This window comes from Rissa tridactyla, chromosome 21 (assembly GCF_028500815.1).
Source record: "Rissa tridactyla isolate bRisTri1 chromosome 21, bRisTri1.patW.cur.20221130, whole genome shotgun sequence".
NCBI classification, from domain to species: domain Eukaryota; kingdom Metazoa; phylum Chordata; class Aves; order Charadriiformes; family Laridae; genus Rissa; species Rissa tridactyla.
The window spans coordinates 2,569,171-2,588,453 of record NC_071486.1 but is presented as its reverse complement, the minus strand read 5'-3'; the positions used below and the strand labels follow the sequence as shown (position 1 = coordinate 2,588,453).

General features: G+C 59.4%; 2 protein-coding genes across 4 annotated transcripts in view; both read right to left on the bottom strand.

Moving 5' to 3' along the window:
- Window positions 1-207: 207 nt before the first annotated feature.
- Window positions 208-8,111, bottom strand: TULP1 (TUB like protein 1). The gene is made up of 14 exons (XM_054181150.1): window positions 8,065-8,111; window positions 7,543-7,588; window positions 5,899-6,034; window positions 5,655-5,804; window positions 4,919-5,053; window positions 4,570-4,683; window positions 4,321-4,455; window positions 4,018-4,109; window positions 3,619-3,792; window positions 2,512-2,624; window positions 1,940-2,048; window positions 1,640-1,738; window positions 1,180-1,351; window positions 208-341 (listed from the first exon to the last, which is right to left on the bottom strand). The coding sequence occupies exons 1-14, from the start codon at window positions 8,109-8,111 to the stop codon at window positions 208-210; spliced, it is 1,656 nt and encodes a 551-aa protein (XP_054037125.1).
- A 2,905-nt stretch (window positions 8,112-11,016) lies between these two features.
- FKBP5 (FKBP prolyl isomerase 5) overlaps window positions 11,017-19,283 on the bottom strand; it is a 31,992-nt gene continuing 23,725 nt past the window's right edge. For all 3 annotated transcript variants that reach the window (XM_054181152.1, XM_054181153.1, XM_054181154.1), the window contains 6 exons: window positions 17,899-18,055; window positions 17,142-17,232; window positions 15,770-15,853; window positions 15,026-15,211; window positions 13,897-14,136; window positions 11,017-11,438 (listed from right to left, as the gene is read on the bottom strand). In XM_054181152.1, coding sequence (XP_054037127.1) covers window positions 11,331-11,438; window positions 13,897-14,136; window positions 15,026-15,211; window positions 15,770-15,853; window positions 17,142-17,232; window positions 17,899-18,055 — 866 coding nt within the window. In that variant the 3' untranslated portion in view covers window positions 11,017-11,330. The remainder of the gene's footprint in view (window positions 11,439-13,896; window positions 14,137-15,025; window positions 15,212-15,769; window positions 15,854-17,141; window positions 17,233-17,898; window positions 18,056-19,283) is intronic.

The window sequence follows — 19,283 nt, the reverse complement described above, 5'->3', positions numbered from 1 at the left end:
CGGAGAGGGTGGCCGTGGCCAGCTGAGCATCCCATGGAGGGGTCTGTGGGCACTGAGCACCTCGAGCCACGCCGGGAGCCGCTGTCACCACGAGAATTCACTGTGCAGAAGGTGGAAACGGAGGATGTGGAGCAGGATGGGGATGCAGGAGCATCCACCCGGCACCGGCACGTGGCCCTGGTGGCCCTGGTGACCCCGGCGCGGGCGCTACTCGCAGGCCAGCTTCCCATCGAAGCTGGAGAGGGCGATGGCGAAGGCCTGCACGGCGCAGAGCGGGTAGTTGTAGTCCATGGTGAAGGCGTCGTCTGCCACGCGCCCGAACTGCATCACGATGTAGTCGGCTGCGGGAGAGAGAGCGAGCGGCTGGAGAGGCACCCGCGCCCCCCTCCCGCCCCTTTTCCCCAGGGGAACCCACGCAGCGGCATCCCAAAAAAAGCCACCCCTTCTCCACCGAGCTCCTCCCGCACCCTACGGCCGCGCGTTGGACCAAAAAGCATCGTTTTCCCATTGCATGGTCCAGCGCAGGACCACGGCGCCCTTCGGTGTGCCCACCAGCGCCCCGTCCCCGGGAGCTGCAGCCCCCCAAGGGACAAGGGACCCCTCTCGCCCCCCCCGAGGGACTGCTGCTACCGGAGGGCGGGTGACAGGAAATCTGTAAAAATAACCAGGGGCCCCCGAGAGGTTTTTTCTGTCCCGTAACCCAACACCCCCGGAGGCCGAGGGTTTCTGACTGCGCCGGACAGGTGACAAACGGCCGCGTCCGGCCGCTCGTGCGGGGACACAGCCACCGCCACCCCCCCGAGGGACTGTCCCCGAGGGTGCGATGCACCCCGGGGTGAGGCCGGTGGCAACGCGGGGTGCGTGCCGGGGGTGGGGGGGGGGGATGCTCTGGGGTGAGTGGGTGGCTGTAAAAGTGGGGCTCAGCCCCCCGCAGGATCTGTCCTTGCCCTAATCTGCCTGGCAACAAGGGTGACCCGCACACTCCCTCTGCCGTCACCCGGGGCCAGCACGTCCCCCCAGGGCAGCAGGAGCCCGACGCGGCCACGCGTGGGAAAAACTAAACCTCATAAAAAAAATTAAAAAAATAAAAAAAATAAAGGGGTTCTGGGGCTGGCTGATGGCAGAGCTTCCCCCACCATCACCCCCGCCCCGTCCCATCCCGTCCCCTCCCCAGCTTACGGTCGCTGCCGTGGACAATCTGGAAGTTTTTGACGGAGGCGTGGGTGACGCGGCCGTGGAAGTTGAGGACGTAGGACTGGGTCTCGTCGTTCCACACCGGCGCCTTGTTGTGCAGCTCAATCACGTTGTCCATGTTCTTGTTCTGCCACCGCATCAGGAGGCCGTCGTTGTCCTGGGGAGGGCGAGAGCGGAGTTGGGGTGATCCCCCCCCACCCCCCTGCAAGCCCTGCTGCCCGCCATGGGGTGCCCAGGGGGATGCTCCGCAGCAGGATCCCGATGGGAGGTGGGATCCAGCACGGAGAACAAAATACAGGCATCCCGTCTCCCACCTCCCAGGGAGGTGCCTTGAATTTCAGGGACACCTGAAAGCATTTCCACGCCCCAAAAGAGGTAAAATCCAAGGTGAAGCCCAGCAAATCCAGCCCCTGAGGACTTTCTCCCAGCCTGGCCCCAGACTTACGTTCCGCGGCCGGATGGGCACCCTCTCGTTGTCGGCGTTCATCCCGGGGATGATGACCGTCATCTTCCGGGGGCCTTTGAACCCCAAAACGTTGGTCTCCTGCAAGAGAAACCCCGTCCTTAAAACCAGCGGCCACCGCGGGCTGCAGCCTTTCCCGGTGGCTCAACAAGGGCTCAGGGACGGATCCAGCCCATCCTGCATCTCTGCAACTCCCCCGGGGTGGTGGCCGGGGTTGGGACCCCCTCATTGCCTGCACGGGGGTCCCGGGGCGGGGGGGGGGGTCCCTGCGCTGCTCCTTACGTAGACCACGGCCGAGAGCTCCTGCCGCACGTTGGACCAGTTGGCGTTGGCCCTGTCGGGGTTGGCGCCGTTGTCGAACACCGTGAACTTGGTTCCCATCAGGTTGGACCTGCAGCCGAGGAGGGGAGGTGGCCGCCGCCGGTGCCACCGAGTCCCCTCCGACCCTCCCTGTCCCCTCCCGCACTTCGGGCACAGCCCCGGCTTCACTCCGGATGCAAAACCCACACCGTCCTTCCCACCCTTTAGCCCTTCTCTGGGCTTCAGGGCACCCTAAAATCAGGGTGTTCTACCGTGTTGCTGCGGCGGGGACCCCCCAGCGTCGCCGTGCGGCTGCCGGCGGTGCAGCGGGCCGGGACTTGCCGGGCGCCGCTTCTAGCCGTGACCTGTCTGCCAGGAGGAACCAGCCGAGCCTGTTTTCCCCTCGCGGCCCCCCCAAAACCCTCCTCCGAATGCCGAATTTAGCCTCCTGCTTGACCCAGCCGTCACTCGGGACGGTCGGCATCCCACAGAGCGGGAGCGGGGCGCTGCGGGAATGGGGTGCCACCGAAACGGGGTGTCACCTCTGCTCCTACCTCAGCTTCCCGATGAAGTTCTCCCCGCCCCGCGACAGGTCGGTGGGGTCGATGGAGATGAGGTAGTTGGAGGTTTTGCTCTTCTTACGCTTCCTCCCGGCGAGGAGGAACACCTGGGAGGGCGGTGGGACCGTGTGGGGACGGGGCATCGGCATGGCCATTGCCATCACCGTCTCCAGCTTGCCACCCTGCGCAAGGCTTGGCCCAAGAGGTCACTGCCATGACCTTGCACAAGTCATGGAGCAAAGATGATCCCCAAAATCGGGAGGGTCTGAGCCCAGCCCGGCATCAGCGTGACTCTCCAGCCAATATTCAGTCACCATCCCAGGTACCATCGACATGGGGCACTTCCCAAGTTGCCCAAGGAGGCCAGTGGCATCCTGGGGTGCATCAAGAAGAGCGTGGCCAGCAGGTGGAGGGAGGTCATCCTCCCCCTCTGCTCTGCCCTGGGGAGGCCACATCTGGAGCGCTGGGTCCAGTTCTGGGCTCCCTGGTTCAAGAAGGACAGGGAACTGCTGGAGAGGGGACAGCAAAGGGCCACCAAGATGCTGAGGGGACTGGAACATCTCTCTGATGAAGAAAGGCTGAGGGATTTGGGTCTCTTCAGTCTGGAAAAAAGATGGCTGAGGGGGGACCTTATCAACGCTTATAAATACTTCAAAGGTGGGTGTCAGGAGGATGGGGCCAGGCTCTTCAGTGGTGCCCAGGGACAGGACAAGGGGCAACGGGCACAAACTTGACCATGGGAAGTTCCATCTCAACACGAGGAGGAGCTTCTTTGCTGTGAGGGTGGCAGAGCCCTGGCACAGGCTGCCCAGAGAGGTGGGGGAGTCTCCGTCTCTGGAGACATCCCAACCCCGCCTGGACGCGTTCCTGTGCCACCTGCTCTGGGTGACCCTGCTCTGGCAGGGGGTTGGAGGGGGTGATCTCCAGAGGTCCCTCCCAACCCCGACCAGTCTGGGATTCCCAAGAGGAATTGCAAGGGAGGGGGAGCAGCCCCATCCAGGACCCCCCACCACAGTGGGATGCAGGCAGACATCCCCCCACAACCCTGAGGGTGCTCCCCGGGGTGGGCGCAGAGCCCTGGGGGTCCCTGCCCCGGCTCACCTTCTTGTCGTTATCCAAGTGGAGGTAATAGGTGGGGTAAAGCCCCCGGTCCATCCCCTTCTTGTCCCGTGTCACTCGGCACTTGACGGTCACCCCCTGCGGCGCCGGCCGCAGCACGAACTCCTCCAGGTTGTCCACCTCGATGACGGGCGACGGGGGCCTCTCCTCCTTGGCCTGCACCGCAAGAGGGGATGGTGACGCCAAAGCCAGCCCCCCCAGGACCTCCCCTCCTTTCCCAGCTCATCGCTCCTTGCTTCTGATCCCCCCCAGGGCTGCAGTTTTGGGGATGATGCTCTGCAGGTCTCTCCGAGGAATGACCCACACCCCGCCCCCACCCCAACCCACTCTGGGTCCCCCGCGGGACCCCTGCAGCTCTGAGGGAGGGGGGGCGGTTCATACCTTCTTTGATTTCTTCCCTTTGCCCTTCTTGTTGGAGTTTTTCTGCGGGGTCTCCGGGGTGTCCTCGTCGCTCTCGGCTGCTTTGGGGGGGGCTGCAGGGCAGGAACGGGCAGGGGCACAGAGCGGGGGGGGAAGACCCTGACTCTGCCAAACCCCCAAACCGGGCTCAGCGCAGACCCACAGCAACACCATCGACCATAGCCCCACTCTGCGTGGCCAGGCTCGCCCGCGCACCGCCCCCCGGGCCCCGAGCCCCTCCGGCACCCACCACCCCCCAGCGCATCGCCAGTGCCGGCCTCTCACCTTTCTTTTTGGTTTTCTTCTCCTTGGGGGGGTCCCCACCAGTCTGGAAGAGGGACGCCGGGTTTTTCTTCTTCTCCGACCTGATGGGTTTGGTGCTGGCATCGGAGTCGTCCTCCTCGTCGCTGCTGGTGGCGGCTGGGGGGGGACGACATGGGGGACACTGTCATGCGGCACCGGGTACTGCTGGCTTGGGGTGATGCCGTGGGGCAGTGGGACCGGCTGCCACCCCCCCACACCCTCGCCCCGTACCTTTCTTCTTGCTTTTCTTCTCCTTCTTCTCCCCGTTCACCTGGAACATGGACATGGACTCCTTCTTGGTGCTTTTGGCAGGTTTAGCTTTGCCATCGGGGTCGCTCTTGTCTCCTGGCAGGACGGAGGAGCCGATGAGGCATGGGGACAGGAGGGGACAGGGGACAGGGAGGTGGCAAGGGGGCAGCAAGAAGGGGTGAGACTGCAGGGAGGGGGGGTGGGTGATTGCCCCTGAGCCCCCCAGGACAGCAATGGGGACAGGACGCAGGCTGTCCCCTCGTCCCAGCAAGGATGGATGCAAGTGACAATAGAGCCCCGCTCGAGCTGTCCCTGTCCCCAGGACACTCACCCTTCGGCTTCGGCTTCTTCTCCCGGCTCTCGCCCGAGGGGGGGTCTTTGGGCAGCTTCTTCTTGAGCTTTTTTGGCGGGTCTTTATTTTCCACCTCCTCTTCCTCCTCCTCATCCTCCGAGTCCTCGGCTGGCTCTGCCCAGAGGGGACGCGATGGCATCAGCAACGCGATGGCCTCTCGCGTCGGGGACCCGCAGCCCCGCGGTTTGTGAGACGGGAACGTCCCCGGCTGGGCACCCACCCCACCGCGGCCAGGGTGCTGGGGCCGTGGGTGCCCGGGCCGGCGGCGGTGGCCAGCGGCACGTCGGAAGTGGCCAGTGCCGGACACGGCGTGCGAACTCACACCGCCACCTCGCGGCTGAACCCCGGGGTGCCGGGTTGGGGCGGGGGGGGACGAAGACGACGACACCAGCCCCATCTTTTTGCTCACCCCATCTCTTTGCTTTGGAAAGATGCCCCGGGAGCTGGTGGCACCGGCCAGCCGCCGACTGTCACATCCCCAAGGACCGTGTCCCCCCCGCTCCATCCCAGCTCCCCATCCGATGCCACAGACGCCGGTCCCATGCCACATCCCCTTTCCTCGTAGCTAGGTTTTGGCCAAAAAGCCCCCCAGGGATGTGCAGAGCCCCTGCAGACACCGGGACCATCGGTGGCACAGGTGGGACATGGTGCACGGGGACACGAGGGGACACGACCAAGTGCCACAGAGGGGTGGGTGCTGCCCCCCCACACACACCTTGCTGCTTCTTGGGGCCCTTGGCCGCGCAGGAGCGGGGGGCCGGGCTCTCCTTCTTCTTCCGCGGCTCCTTGGTGACTTTGGAGTAAGGGTCCTTGTCGCTCTCCTCCTCCCCCTTCTCCTCCTTCTTCTTCCTCAGCTTCTTCACCCCTACGTGTTTCAAGCAATGCCCACGATGGAGAGCACCGGGGGTGCGGGATGGGGCCGTGGGAGGGCCATGGGAGCTGGGAGGGTCCGTCCTTACCCTGTGCCGGGGCACGGGGCTCCTCTGCAGCCCCCGCCTCACCCAGTTTCTTCGCCCGCAGCCGCCGGGGCTTGGCCTCGGGCTCCAGTGTGGGCTCCTGCCGCTTCTTCTTCCCCTTCTGCCCCCGTGGCCGGTGCTGCAGAGGTAATGCCGGCCCTAAATCCCCTTTTCCCTTTGCAAGACAACCCCTGCTCCCACAGCACCGGCTGCCTCTCCGAAATACAGCTGGGCTTTTCCCTGGCCCTGGGCGGGGGGGACGACAGGGGACCCGCTCGGGGGACAGGGACACGCTCGCACCTTCAAATAAGCCCAAAGGGAGCGACTTACCACGGGGCAGCCCCCCCGGGGAAGGCAGAGGGAAGAAAAGAGAAAAGGCTGTTAGCGGACAGACGGGACAGTGTCAGCACCGGGACAGACAGCCACATGCCAGCCCCGGGGGACAAGGGACGTGATGCTGGTGCTGCCCCGACACCATGGACCATGCCAGCACGGAGGGACAAGCCAACCCTGTGCTGTGGGGACCCCAGCCAGGAGCCACCCCGGGCACCGGCTCATCTCTCGGTGGGCATCCTGGGGGACCTGAGCTGGGCCAGGGGACACGGGGACGGGCAGGCAGCGCGGCTCCGCACCTCCATCTCCTCTCGCCCATACAAAAGGCTCCCATCGAAGCCAAGGAGCCGGGATGGAGGTCAGCAGGAGCGGGGGGGATTAGGCACAGCACACCTAATCCCGGTTAGCCGGGGCTATAAATAACCCCGATTTACCAAATAGGGAGCATGTGGGGCAGCGCTTGACTGCGGACAGGAGCTATTTGGGGAGTGGGTGTCAGCTCAGGGCCCTCGGAAAGTGATTGAAGCAAATCCAGTTGTACCAGGGCATCCACCACCCAACAAAGCACCTTCCCCCGCGCAGGAGTTCCGTCCCTCCGGGATGTCCCAGCGCAATGGGTGACAGTGTTTTGCCAAAGGAGGGATCCGTCTGGATCCCAGGGCTGTGGATTTTGCGGGGGGACTGGGGGGGAGCTGGGGGTCCCACAGCGGCGCTGGGAACCGACTGGTTTCTTCCATGTCATCAGCTCACACCGAAAAGCTCCTTCGCATCCTTTAATCCCTTAAGCAGCTGGGGGGAGGATGGCCACTTGCTTCATTACTTAATGAAGCCCTTCGAGGAGGGGCTGCTGATTAAATCAGGTGATTGATGAAATCGCTGGTGAGACCCCTGGGGGGGCCGGGGGTTTACCCGAGGGCTGTGCCAAAACGCAGCGAAGCACGGGGGGGGGGTCTGGCCTTTGGGGTCACAGCCTGGGGAAAGTGAGTCACGGCTGACGGTTTAACTGAGAGGCTTAATTAAAGCATTAATTAGGAACTGAGAACCCACCTCATGAGGTAATTTGAAGTGATGGAGGGGGGGGGTTGGAAGGAGCGGGGGGGTCTGTGGGATTTTTCCTCTACCCACCTGCTCTGGAAGGGGGGGGTCCCCAAAAGCTCATGCCCCCCGCCCATGTCTGCAGCGCCCCAACAGAGCAGCTCGCCCAGTGCTAAGTTGATGTCGGTGTGGGGACGGGGTTTGGGGGTCTCTGATGTCCCCAGCCCTTGGGGACAGCCCGCAGCAGGGGACAGTGGCACCGGGCGTGTTTTTTCTCACCTGCTTGGGTTTGTGCAGCTGGGGGCTGCCCGGCTCCTCGCTGGGGCTGTGGGGCATAGAAAGCAAAGGGGTCAGGGCTTCCAGCCCCCCCACAGCTCCTGGGGGGCTGAGACCCTCTGGCCGAGCACCACCCCAATTTTTTTTTGGGGGGGGGGGGGGGGAGGGAAATCAGCCTTTGTTTGGCTCCAGAACCAGCCACTGGTGTCTCGACTGGGTCGAGCTCGGCCGACAGCATCCTTCTGAGCAGGGAGCCCGGGATGGGCTCTGCCATGGCCAAGGGTGAGGCTAATTTGGGGACACACACCATCCCCTCCCCCCCCCAACAAACCGTCTTCCTCTCTGTAAGCCAACGAGCATCATCGCACCAACCCCCAGGCCCAAAAAAACTGATAAAACGGCTCCTTAAATTGTGTTTAAACTGAAAATAGGAGGGAAAGGCACTGAAGGAGATGGGGGTCAGGTGGGGATGCCCAGCACGTTGCCCACCCCCCCGGGGGTCGCGTCCTGCCCGGCGACACTCACCTCTCGGCAGCCCAGACCTCACGCAGGATCTCCGTCTGCAGCGGCATGGCTCCCAGCGGGATGGCTCCTTCTTCCCTGCCCCGACCTCCTTCCCTCTGCCCCGGCACCGGCCGCTGACCCCCCCTGGCGCTGCAGCCCCTACCAGCCCGGGGCCCGATCCATGGGCTCAGCCGCGGTGCCAACGGTCCCAGGGGCCGGGCAGCATCAGCTTGGCTGCCTCCACATACCCCTGGGGTGGGGGGAGGAGGAGGAGGAGGAGGAGGAGGAGGAGGAGGAGGAGGAGGAAGAGGAGGAAGAGGAAGAAGAGCAGCAGGTGAAGGAGATGATTAACTTTTTATTTCTCCTGAAACTCTGTAATAGGATTTCAGGGGCTGCCGGCCAGGCCCGCTGGGAGAGCAGCTGGCAGGGTGGTAATCCCAGGAAAAGGGGGCCCCATGGAAGCTTGCGGGGGGGCACAGGGCGTCAATGGGACCCCGGGTGCCTTTTGCGGGTGCAGGGCTCCCCCCAGGCTGCGTGGGGTCCCCGGCAGGGCAGGACTGCTGGCTCCAGGCTGGGGTGGGCAGAGAGATGCTGCCTGACCTCCTTTAGGGTCACCCTCCCTGGATGTGCCTTTTTGCACCCCAAAAATGTCACCTCCGTGATAGAAAAGCAGGGTTTGGGCTGGTTTGCGTGGGGAGCCCGTGCAGGGGACGGTGGCATCTCTGGTCCGGGTGATGCTAAGGGCTTCCCTACGGACCACCGCTCTGCTCCGACCCCAGTCCCACGTCCCCAGGTCCCTTTGGGTGACAGGTTTCACATCACTGCCCCCCCCCCCCCCCCCCCAAACACCTCGTTGTTAACAGCACTTAATATTTAGCTGTTCATATTCCCATCCGAAGGCTGCCTGCGGATGCTCTCTGCTTGCAAAGCCGGACGAGCCCGGCGCCGCCAGTACCCCCCCCCCCACCGGCCCCTCGGCCTTGCCCAGCCCACCATAGACACCCCAAAACCCCCCCCCCATCGCCCCATTCCCCCCTCTCCCCCCCCCCCCCGCCCAGTGCCACTAGGTGGCATTTGAACACCGCGCACCCGGGACCCACCAGCGCCGCGAAGGTTTCGGTGCCTCCGCTACAAAATCCGCCCCCCCCGCTTTTCCCCTTTTCCCCTTTTCCCCTTTTCCCCTTTTCCCCTCCAAACCGCATCTCATCACCTGGCCCAGCTCCATTTCTCTTCCAAAGGGAAGAAAAGCACCGCAGCGAAATAAGCCAAAAACCTACTTAAAAACAGGGGGGAAACCCAGAAACTGTGCAACAAGTTTTCTGGTTGTTTGTTTTGTTGGTGTTTTTTTTTTCTCTAGAGAGTTGTTTCCTATGGAAAATAGGGCTTGGGCTGCCCCCAAATGAATTTTTTTTTTTTTTTTGGCCCTGCCTGCATTAAAAAAAAAAAAAAGCCAATTCTTCGCAGAGCCCCTGGGTCTCGCAGCACCTACTGGGATGCTTTGCTGGCCTTGAGACATCCCGGGGGTGGTGTAAAACCGGAGACCTGGGTGAACAGCCGGAGGAGGTTGAGAAATGATGCTCCAGGTACCACCCGATGGACTGGAGAGGAGGAATTTTAACCCAATCTGGTTCACCCTCCCAAGACTGCGGCAGTGGGGGGAGGAGAGAGAGGGACAGGCAGCGCCGCCGTCCCCCTGGGCACGGCTCTGCTCCCTCTGCACCCTCAGCCAAGGGGCACAAACGCCCCCAAGGTGCCCCTCAGGGACCCAAATACACATGCGAAAAAAAAAAAAAAGCAACAGGATAAACACACACACACCCCCCTAGGCTGGAAAACCACCTGAAAGCCCAAAGTAGCATCCCTCATCCCAGGCATCTCCGAAGGCCGCATGCTGGCCCTTCCCCGGCTCTCCAGGGAACAACGATGCTGATAAAAACGGGCAACATCATCCTCGGGGACACCAATAATTCCTTAACGACGCCCTCGCTGGAGCGGGGGCATCTCCCCACGGCCACCCCCTCTGCTGAGCAAGATCCAGAGAAAAAGCACTTTTTCTTTTTCTTTTTTTTTTTTCTTTCTTTCTTTCTTTGTCGTTTATTTTCAAGCTCCAACAGGGGTATTACAAAGAACAGACAGGAAAAATAACAACCGGAAAGCTGTCAGCACGCGGCAGCAACTGCGTCCCTTTAGGAGGGAGGGGGACAATGGCCGAGGTGGTGGCAGCAGCCCCAGTGTGGGGACACGATGTCCCCCCTCCCCGTGGCAGCCAGCGTTGCAGGAAAACCGCTCGCTGAGGTGCTGTAAACCCACGGCGCCAGCTCAGACTCGGCCACTCGCTTTCCCAACCGCAGCACGCCAAACCCGCTCTTTTTTTCCGCCCCCCAATATGGACCCCAAAATAAGCCATAAACCCCCCCATTTAAAGCCGGGAGGGGAGGGCTGGGGTGCAGGCTGCCGACCGAGCGCCTGCGCGCAGCGGAGCTGGACAGGAGGCTTTTGCCCTCCAAGGAAATACAAACCAGCTTCTTCAAAAGATAAAATTCCCCCACCCCGCCCCCCCAAAAAACCAGTGCTTTAAAGGCAAATTACGTCCCCACACCAAGGGGGCTGCAGCGGAGGGGATGGGGGTCCTCACCCCCCCGCCTGGCTCCGCATCGCAACCCCTTTGGCCACCGAGAAGCCACCGGGAGAGAAAACCAATTTCCCATCCCAGCCCAGCAAGCACCCATGGGTGAACCAGTGCTGGGCCACCGGTGACAGTCCCCTCCGGACCGGGGGCTGGCGGAGGCACGGCGGCACCCAGGGTGGGCACCGGCGCGGTCAGGTGCCGGTACAACCGGAGGCAGCACCGCAGCCACCACGGAGCATCTCCCACATCCCAACTCATCGCGGAGGAGCCGGGAATGCTGCGCCGACAGCCGCCACCAAGCCAAGGGAGCCGGGACAAGCTGTCTACGGAAACCTCCCAAGAGCCAAGAGTTTCAATTTTTATTTATTTTTTTTTTTTCCCCCTCTCTTTGTGTCTTTCTCTCCGTTTAAAAGCTATTTGTTCCACGTGCGGTGGTCCCACGGCGTCCCACTGCTCCCGCTCCACCCCCCAGCGCGCCCAGGGCGGTGGGATGGGGTTTGGGGTTTTTTTTTCCCCTTTGCGAGGCGCTTTTTGCTTCCACGATCACACAGACTGTAACAAGCTTTACAAGAAAAACACTGGCGAGTCCCGAGGTCTGGCAGCAACCTTTTTCTGTGCGGGCCGAGGGCAGGAGGCTCTCCCTTCCCCTCCTCCTCCATCATACGTGTCCTTCAGCCTCTTCCTCTTCAGCGCCGGGAGGTTTGGGTCCCTTTTCGCAAGCTGCTTTCTCCACTGCTTTTTCGACCCCGGTTTTGCTAGCTGCTTCCTGGAAAACAGCAAATAAAGCACACGGAGTTGGAAAGGGAGCGTAGCGAGTGTAATTATCAGGGAGTGGAGCGATAGGATGAGGGGGGATGGACACGGAGCTGTTGGAACGGGGCCAGAGGAGGCCCCGGAGCTGCTGGGAGGGCTGGAGCCCCTCTGCTGTGGGGACAGGCTGAGAGAGCTGGGGGGGTTCAGCCTGGAGAAGAGAAGGCTCCGGGGAGACCTTCCAGCCCCTGCCAGTCCCTAAAGGGGCTCCAGGAAAGCTGGGGAGGGACTCGGGATCAGGGAGGGGAGCCATGGGACGAGGGGAGACAGTTTTACACTGAAAGAGGGGAGATTTAGATGAGATCTGAGGAAGAAATTGTTTGCTGTGAGGGTGGTGAGCCCCTGGCCCAGGTTGCCCAGAGAAGCTGTGGCTGCCCCATCCCTGGAGGGGTTCAAGGCCAGGTTGGACGGGGCTTGGAGCAACCTGGGCTGGTGGGAGGTGTCCCTGCCCAGGGCAGGGGGTGGCACTGGCTGGCCTTTAAGGTCCCTTCCAGCCCAAACCTCTATTCTATGACAGAGAAGGAAGCAGCAGGCAGGTGACCGCGATGCTGGGGATGGGTACCAGCCTGGCAGGGCAGGCAAAATTCCCCCCCTTTACCCCCCCTGCCTATCAACCACTGCAGCTCACGCCAAAGGCTCCTGTGTTCTTGGCTCAGCAGCTGGTGGAGGTTGAACCTTACCATTTTTGGGGAAGGTACGGGATCCCCTGGGAATGGCGTGACCCACCTCAACGGGAGCCGGGCACTGAGGGATCCCTGGAGGGATGGGCACAGGGACACAGAGGGGACAGGGACAAGGAGGATGGATGGGCCGAGGCCAATGGTGTGAGGTTCACCAAGGGCAAGTGCCGGGTCCTGCACTTGGGTCACACCAACCCCATGAACGCTACAGGCTGGGGAAGAGTGGCTGGGAAGATGCTCAGTGGAAAAGGACCTGGGGGTGTTGGTCAACAGCCGGCTGAGTATGAGCCAGCAGCGTGCCCAGGTGGCCAAGGCAGCCACCAGCACCCTGGCCTGTGCCAGGAACAGTGTGGCCAGCAGGACTGGGGCAGCGATTGTCCCCCTGTACTGGGCACTGCTGAGGGCCCACCTCAAGTGCTGTGTTTTGGGCCCCTCACTACAAGAAAGACCTTGAAGGGCTGGAACGTGTCCAGAGAAGGGCAAGGGAGCTGGTGAGGGGTCTGGAGCCCGAAGAGAAGGGGCTGGAGAACTTCTGAGGAGCGGCTGAGGGAGCTGGGGGTGTTCAGCCCGGAGAAAAGGAGGCTGAGGAGAGACCTCATCCCTCTCTGCAACTCCCTGAAAGGAGGGGGTAGCCGGGGGGGGTCAGTCTCTTCTCCCAAAGAAAAGGCAACAGGATGAGAGGAAACGGCCTCAAGTTGTGCCAGGGGAGGTTTAGGATGGATATTAGGAAAAATTTCTTCACCAAAAGGGTTATAAAACATTGGAACAGGCTGCCCAGGGCAGTGGTGGAGTCGCCATCCCTGGAGGTATCTAAAAGCCTGGCAGACAGTGCTGAGGGACGTGGGTCAGTGGTGGTTTGGGCAGCTGATGGTTGGACTCAATGATCTGAAAGGTCCCTTCCAACTCAGACAATTCCATAATTCCCTAAGGCAGCAGCACCCCAGCGGAGATATGGGACCGAGCCACGGGTGCAGCCCATACACCCGGCCGTGGGTGCAGGAGAGAAGATGGCTACGGCAGAGCCTTTCGCCTGCTCCAGCAGTGACTGTCCCCATCACAGCCACCTGCACGAGCCAACGCTGCCAGCACCTCCGCTCCCTGCCCCGAGCCGGTGACCTTGGCACGCTGTCCCCAGGGTCCCCACCGCTCGATTCTCCCACAGCCTCAACCTCCAGGCACGGGTTCAGAAGAGATTATGCTAAAAATGACCGTCAACAGACCACTTGCAAAGCTGTGTCCTCTCTCGTTACAGTACACCGGGTTTTGTTCGGAGGAATTTTGGCCGAGAGCCTGGGACGAGACGGCGATCTCTCCGTACGAGCAGAGGAGCAGGTATTGCCTTACCAGCTTCAGGAAATCCATACTATCATGTCTCAAAATACCCTTGGCCTTGCCAGAGATGGGATGACATTTCGTTTCACTGGTGACCAGGAGGTCATCAACAGTCACTAGCTGGGAACAGCAGAATTAAGTACGAACGCCAACCACTTTATCAGCCCTCGGGAGCTCGCATTGCAAAATACTTTTATTGATGGCTGAGCATTTGACGGCAGCCTCTGCGTAAGACAGACCAAGAAATAAACCACTTCTTCCCACTGCAGCAGGCTCTGTCCCTCCATCCTCAGCCTCATCTATAATTTAATTGGTTTTAACCCATCTCTTCTCGCCACAAACCTGCCGCGCATCCTTCAGTGCGACCCGCTAGATGGCCAAAAAGGGGTTTGTAACACACACCTTTGCATCCCTCTCCGCAAACTTTGTGAACATGTTGGCGTAGATCCGCCGGTCCCGCTCGTTGTGCTCCTTCGTTTTCTTCTGGCAGACGGAGATCTGGGATTTCGCCGCTTTGTTCTGTGGATTCACTTCCAGCACTCTTTGAAAGTCACATTTTGCCAGCTCGAACTCGTTCATCAATAGCCTGGCTTCACCCCGCCGGTACAAGCCCTTCTCGTTGTCCTGGTCCAGTCCTAGAGCCTGGAAAAACACAGATCCCCGTGGATCTTGGGGCTCCCCAAAAAGATCCCCCTACGGTCAAAGCCTCATTAAATCTGCCGAAATTAGGACAAGGTGGCTTCAAGTCTCCAGAGCACTCGCGTCTTGCTCCACAAAAATTGACTCATCTCCATCAGCGGTTGTCAACGTCATTAATACAGTTTGGTTATTTCTCCTTGCTCAAAACCCCCCTGAGAGTGGCCAAGTCGGTGGGAGACAAACCCACGGACAAGAAACGGGGTGTAAACACTAAATCTGGGCCCGAAGGAACACGGGGAGCTCGGAGGCAAAGGAGCTGATGGATTAAACGTGCTTTTGTCTCCCTGCTGTAGCAACGACGTTATTTTCCTGTAGCAAAAGCCACGCATATATCTCAGAGACGATTACCTTTTAAATTAAGGCAACTAGCTTTACTATCTTTCCCATATGCAAGATTTTATAATAGAATTAATAGTCTCCTGACAAAGACAAGGTTGCCAGCTCTTTCAGGGACTGCCAAAGCCACATCCCAGCCCTCAACGGACGTGGAGACACCACCTCCGCCGTGCCCAATCCAGCCTGGGCAGACCCAAACAGCATCCTAAGGCTGTTGGTCCACGCAGCATCCATCCACCTGGATCTGGCTTTGGAAGAAAAGCTCTTGTAAGCACACACCCAGGTGGATTTTAAACTCCCCAAAGCACTTTCGCTCCCGCAGTCTCCGAGCACGCAGCATCCGCAGAGACTCCAAGGTGCAGAATGGATGCCACCACCCCACTGCCGCTTGGAAATGGCTTCTTATACGAAAAGAAATTAAAAACAAACCCCAAACTCCCAGTGAAAACATGCAAGAGGAGAAGATGCTCCAACCCCCGGGCTCGTGCACCTCTACCTTATCGCAGCACTCGACGGCTTTGGCGTACTCTCGCAGCTTCAGGTAGCACATGGCCAGGTTGAGGAAGGCAGCCAGGAGGAAGGAGTCGGAGGCTTTGGACTCTTTCTCCGACAAGCCATACTCCATTTCCAGCCAGGACACGATCTTCCCGTACTGAATCACTGCTTGCAGGTATTTGCCTTCCTGGGATGGAGCAAAGAAGAAGAGGCTAGAGGAACCCGCGCCGACAATGCCCGGTCTGCTCCCGAAACATCCTGCAAACAGGTTACGAGTTTAATGTGGTCTGTTAAATAAATAAATGACCAAAAGGGGGATGACAAATACCTACAAACACACCGGGGGCTTGGCTGGAGCTGGTGTGCAGCTCTCGTGAAAAGCCAAGGCAGAGCTCGTGTTCCTCCTCCGGGCAGAACAGAGGAGGACAGGGACGCCCCAGCCCGGGATGAGGAACCCCAAAGCTCCTCAGCATCAGCCCTGGCCACAATCATCCACCCCTGGGAAGAGCCCGATCTGCCGTCCCGCTCCGCAGGGAGCACCCATGAGCCCGGCAATGCTGGGAGAGAAGGTACCTCAGGGAGTGAGAAAAAGGCAGAGGAAGGGCAGGACTCGCCTTCCCCAGCGCTGTCTGGGGGACACACGGCGTCTCCAACACTGACGACTGCCAAGCCACGTCCCCGACAGTCACCCCGGAGTTATTTCCACCTCCCTCGCTCTGCCTCCACTATCCCCAGGTTTACAAACCTTGAAGTACATCGTGCCTTTCTCCTTGACGATGGCAGCCTGCTCCAGCTTCTCTTTGGTGTCCATCTCCCACGACTCCTTGGCCTGCAAAGAAATGCTCGGAGCAATCCCAGCGGAGCACGGCAGCCCACCGCACCGGCAGGACCACAGGGCTTCCTAGGGTGGCTCCTTAACGAGGGTGGATCATAGAATCATGGAGTGGTTAGAGTTGGAAGGGAACTTAAAAGATCATTCCATTCCACCCCCCTGCCCTGGGCAGGGACACCTCCCACCAGCCCAGGTTGCTCCAAGCCCCGTCCAACCTGGCCTTGAACCCCTCCAGGGATGGGGCAGCCACAGCTTCTCTGGGGATGCAGCCCAGGCTGTGGGGGGGTTTCTGGGCTGCCAGCGCACATTGCTGGTGAGTGTGGAGCTTCTCCTCCACCAACACCCCCAAGTCCTTCTCCTCAGGGCTGCTCTCCAGCCATTCTCCGTCCAGCCTGGATCCAGCAGTTTTTTTAATTTGAGGGGCTGGGCAAGGGCAAACACCCAGAGCACACTCGGGGCACAGACCCGGGGCACAGGGAAAGCCCTTTACAACAGAGAAACCTCCCCCCCAACGTTTGGGACTTCACCCTGAGCAAGGTGCCTTGTCCACCCAGGAGGATGGAAAAACCCAACGGAAAAGGAACCCCAAAGAGGGGAGAGGAGGCAGGGAGAGCCATCCCCCAGCAGAGAGGGGATGTGGTGGGGCTCGGTCCCGCTCTGACCAGGGTGACGGGGTGGGGAGGGGACCCAGCTGGGGATGTGGCACAGCAGTATCTGCCCCATCCCACGGGCATCTCCTGCATCCCAACTCCAGCATCACTGTGGGCACGGCCAGCTCGGTGTGCCCACTGAACTCCTCAGGGCCAGCTGGCCGGACACCAACTTTTATCTGTGCAGCCCAGAGGAAAAAAAAAAGGAGAAAAAAGGGGAAAAAAAGGGGGAAAAAGGGGGGAAAATAAAAAGGAAAAAATAAAAATAAAAAATAAAAATAAAATAAAAATAAAAATAAAAAAGAAAGGGAAAAAATAAAAGGGAAAAAAAGGGGGGAAAAAATAAAAGGGGAAAAAGGGGGGAAAAAAAGAAAAGGAAAAAATAAATAAAAGGGAAAAAAAGAAAGTACAAAAGGAACAAGGCTAAGAACAAATAAGAGAACTGGCCTTGGACCCAGGCCAGAAAAATAAAACAAACCAAGAGAAAAGAACACATTAAGAACACAGAGATCCTTGGTGACGTCCCCACGTCAGCAGGGGCCGGGCTGCAGCCGCGCCAGGGACAAAGGGTGGACGCTGCGAAGGGACTGATGTCCCCGTAACCCGGGGAGGGACCAGCGCGCTCCTGCCCTCACCTTTTCAAAGCTTTTCAGCGTAACTTCGTACACCAGCTCCGCGTTCGCCTGGATGCCGTATTTCGGCTTCCCCGCCTCCCCAAAGCCGTACCTGAAAGGGCAGCAAGAGGCTGTCAGAGGAGGAAGCGGGGGAGGGGGGGGTGCTAGAGGGGCAAAATCTTCATTTCGGCAGCGTTTGGCCCAAAACACAGACGACTTGTTAATTTTGGTTTCACACCCAGCTCCCTGCCCACAGCTTTCTAACGTTTTGGGGCCGGGGTGATGTTAATCCCCATAAGCAAAGATATCTGACGTGCGTTATATATTGTTAATGTTATATATAAGGTTATATACACTATATATAATTTTATTTATAATGTTAATTAATACAATGCATCATATATTGGGAATCACCCTTTCCGGCTGCATCAAATCCATCTTTTTATACAGGTTTCTCTCCAGTCTAAGGACCCAGCCCCGGGAGACGCTTTCCCTTTCAGCCACAGGACGCGGATAAAGCCCTTTTTCCTGATTTTTAAAGCAACCTGAGATTCCTGCCGGGTTGGAACTAGATGATCTTTAAGGTCCCTTCCAACCCGAGCAATTCTATGATTCTGCATGTGCCACCGGTCACTCTTGCCATCCCTGCCGGCATTGCTATCCCAAGGCTCTCCTGGAGAGTCCCATTTTTGGGATCATCATCTTCCACCAGTGCTAAAACGACTTCGGATGCTGGAAGCTTAAAACTCAAGGGTATGTCTGGGGGGATGCTCCTTACCGTGGCCCGAGGTAGAGGATGCAGTGTTCCCCCCTCTGCATCTTCTCCAGGGCTTTGTCGATGCCGATGGGGATGTCGTGGTCCTCCCCTTCGCCCACCACGAACTTCACATCTTTGCAGTCGAACCTGGTGCCGCCGCAGAATCCCTCCAGGTGAACTGCAGGGGGGGGAGAGGGAATGGGGCGGGATCGCACCCGGAGCCACCCAACAGCCCAATCAAGGCAAGGTGGGCTCCGAACAAAGCATCTCGTGAAGCACCTTATCGAGCACATCTCCCAAAATCCAGCAAAGCCTCCAGCCATAGATAGGGGAAGACACGGGGCTGGAGGCAGCCAAGGAGCCCCTGGTGAGCAGGGAGGGCTGGGGAGGGCTCGGAAGCGTTGCTGGAAAGCAAGACAGGCATATCTCGTCTAAGCGAGGACCAGACAACAGATAAACATCGTGACTAATATGTTCCCCTCGCACTCAACGGCACGAGTCAAGCCTTACTGGAACTGGATATTGCTGCTGGCACGCCGCCACGCCGAGTTTATCACGGCGATTACAAACCTCCTATACAGCGCTATACCGCCCTGCCTCCCGCCTCCAAAACAAGGCCATGTTCTCCTGCCTCTAAGGACTCCAAGTACAAGATAAACATTTGGGTATTATTTATTTAACTTTTTTTTTTTTTTTTTTTAATCTTCAACCAATAAACTGCGCTGTTCCAGCCCCAGACGCTGGCAGAAGCGCAGCCGGAGCGGACACCGGGTACCTGGCACATTCACCACCTGGTACTCCTGGCTGGCTTTCCACAGCCAGATTATTCTTTATTTATTTGAACTTGAAGATGTTCCCAGGGCTTTGGGGACAGTTTTATGTTCTTCGCACTCTGCTCGCAGGGTACAAGGCACAACGCATGCGGGTAGGTATAAAGTAAAAGCCATTTCATAAGGAACTCCTACGCACCGTTAAAATAAAAAGCAGAAACAAACAAAAAAAGCTAATTTTAAGAGGAAAAATTGACGGTAGGCACCGCAACTGTGCAGCCTGGAAGGCCGTGAGCTTTACCTTCGCTCACTGCAGAGCAGAGAGAGGAGACATCGCTGGTGATGAAGGGGGGAGAAGAGGGATGCTTGAAAGGAAAACAACCCTTGGGGCTGGGGGCTGCTCTCAGAGCCCCCCCAGCACCACACGGAGCCGTGGGATGTGATTTAAGCTCCGGCAGGGCATTGACCATCTTGTCCCGGGTGGTGGGAAGCGAGTGCAAGGCACAGCCAAGGGGGTCCAGGCTCCTGGGCTGAAGGAAACCTGCCCATCTCTGCCCCGCGGACACTTCCCTGCCCCAGGACACACGGAAAGTCGCCGGGATGAGACGCAGGGATTGAGGGAGTTCCCAGTTCCCC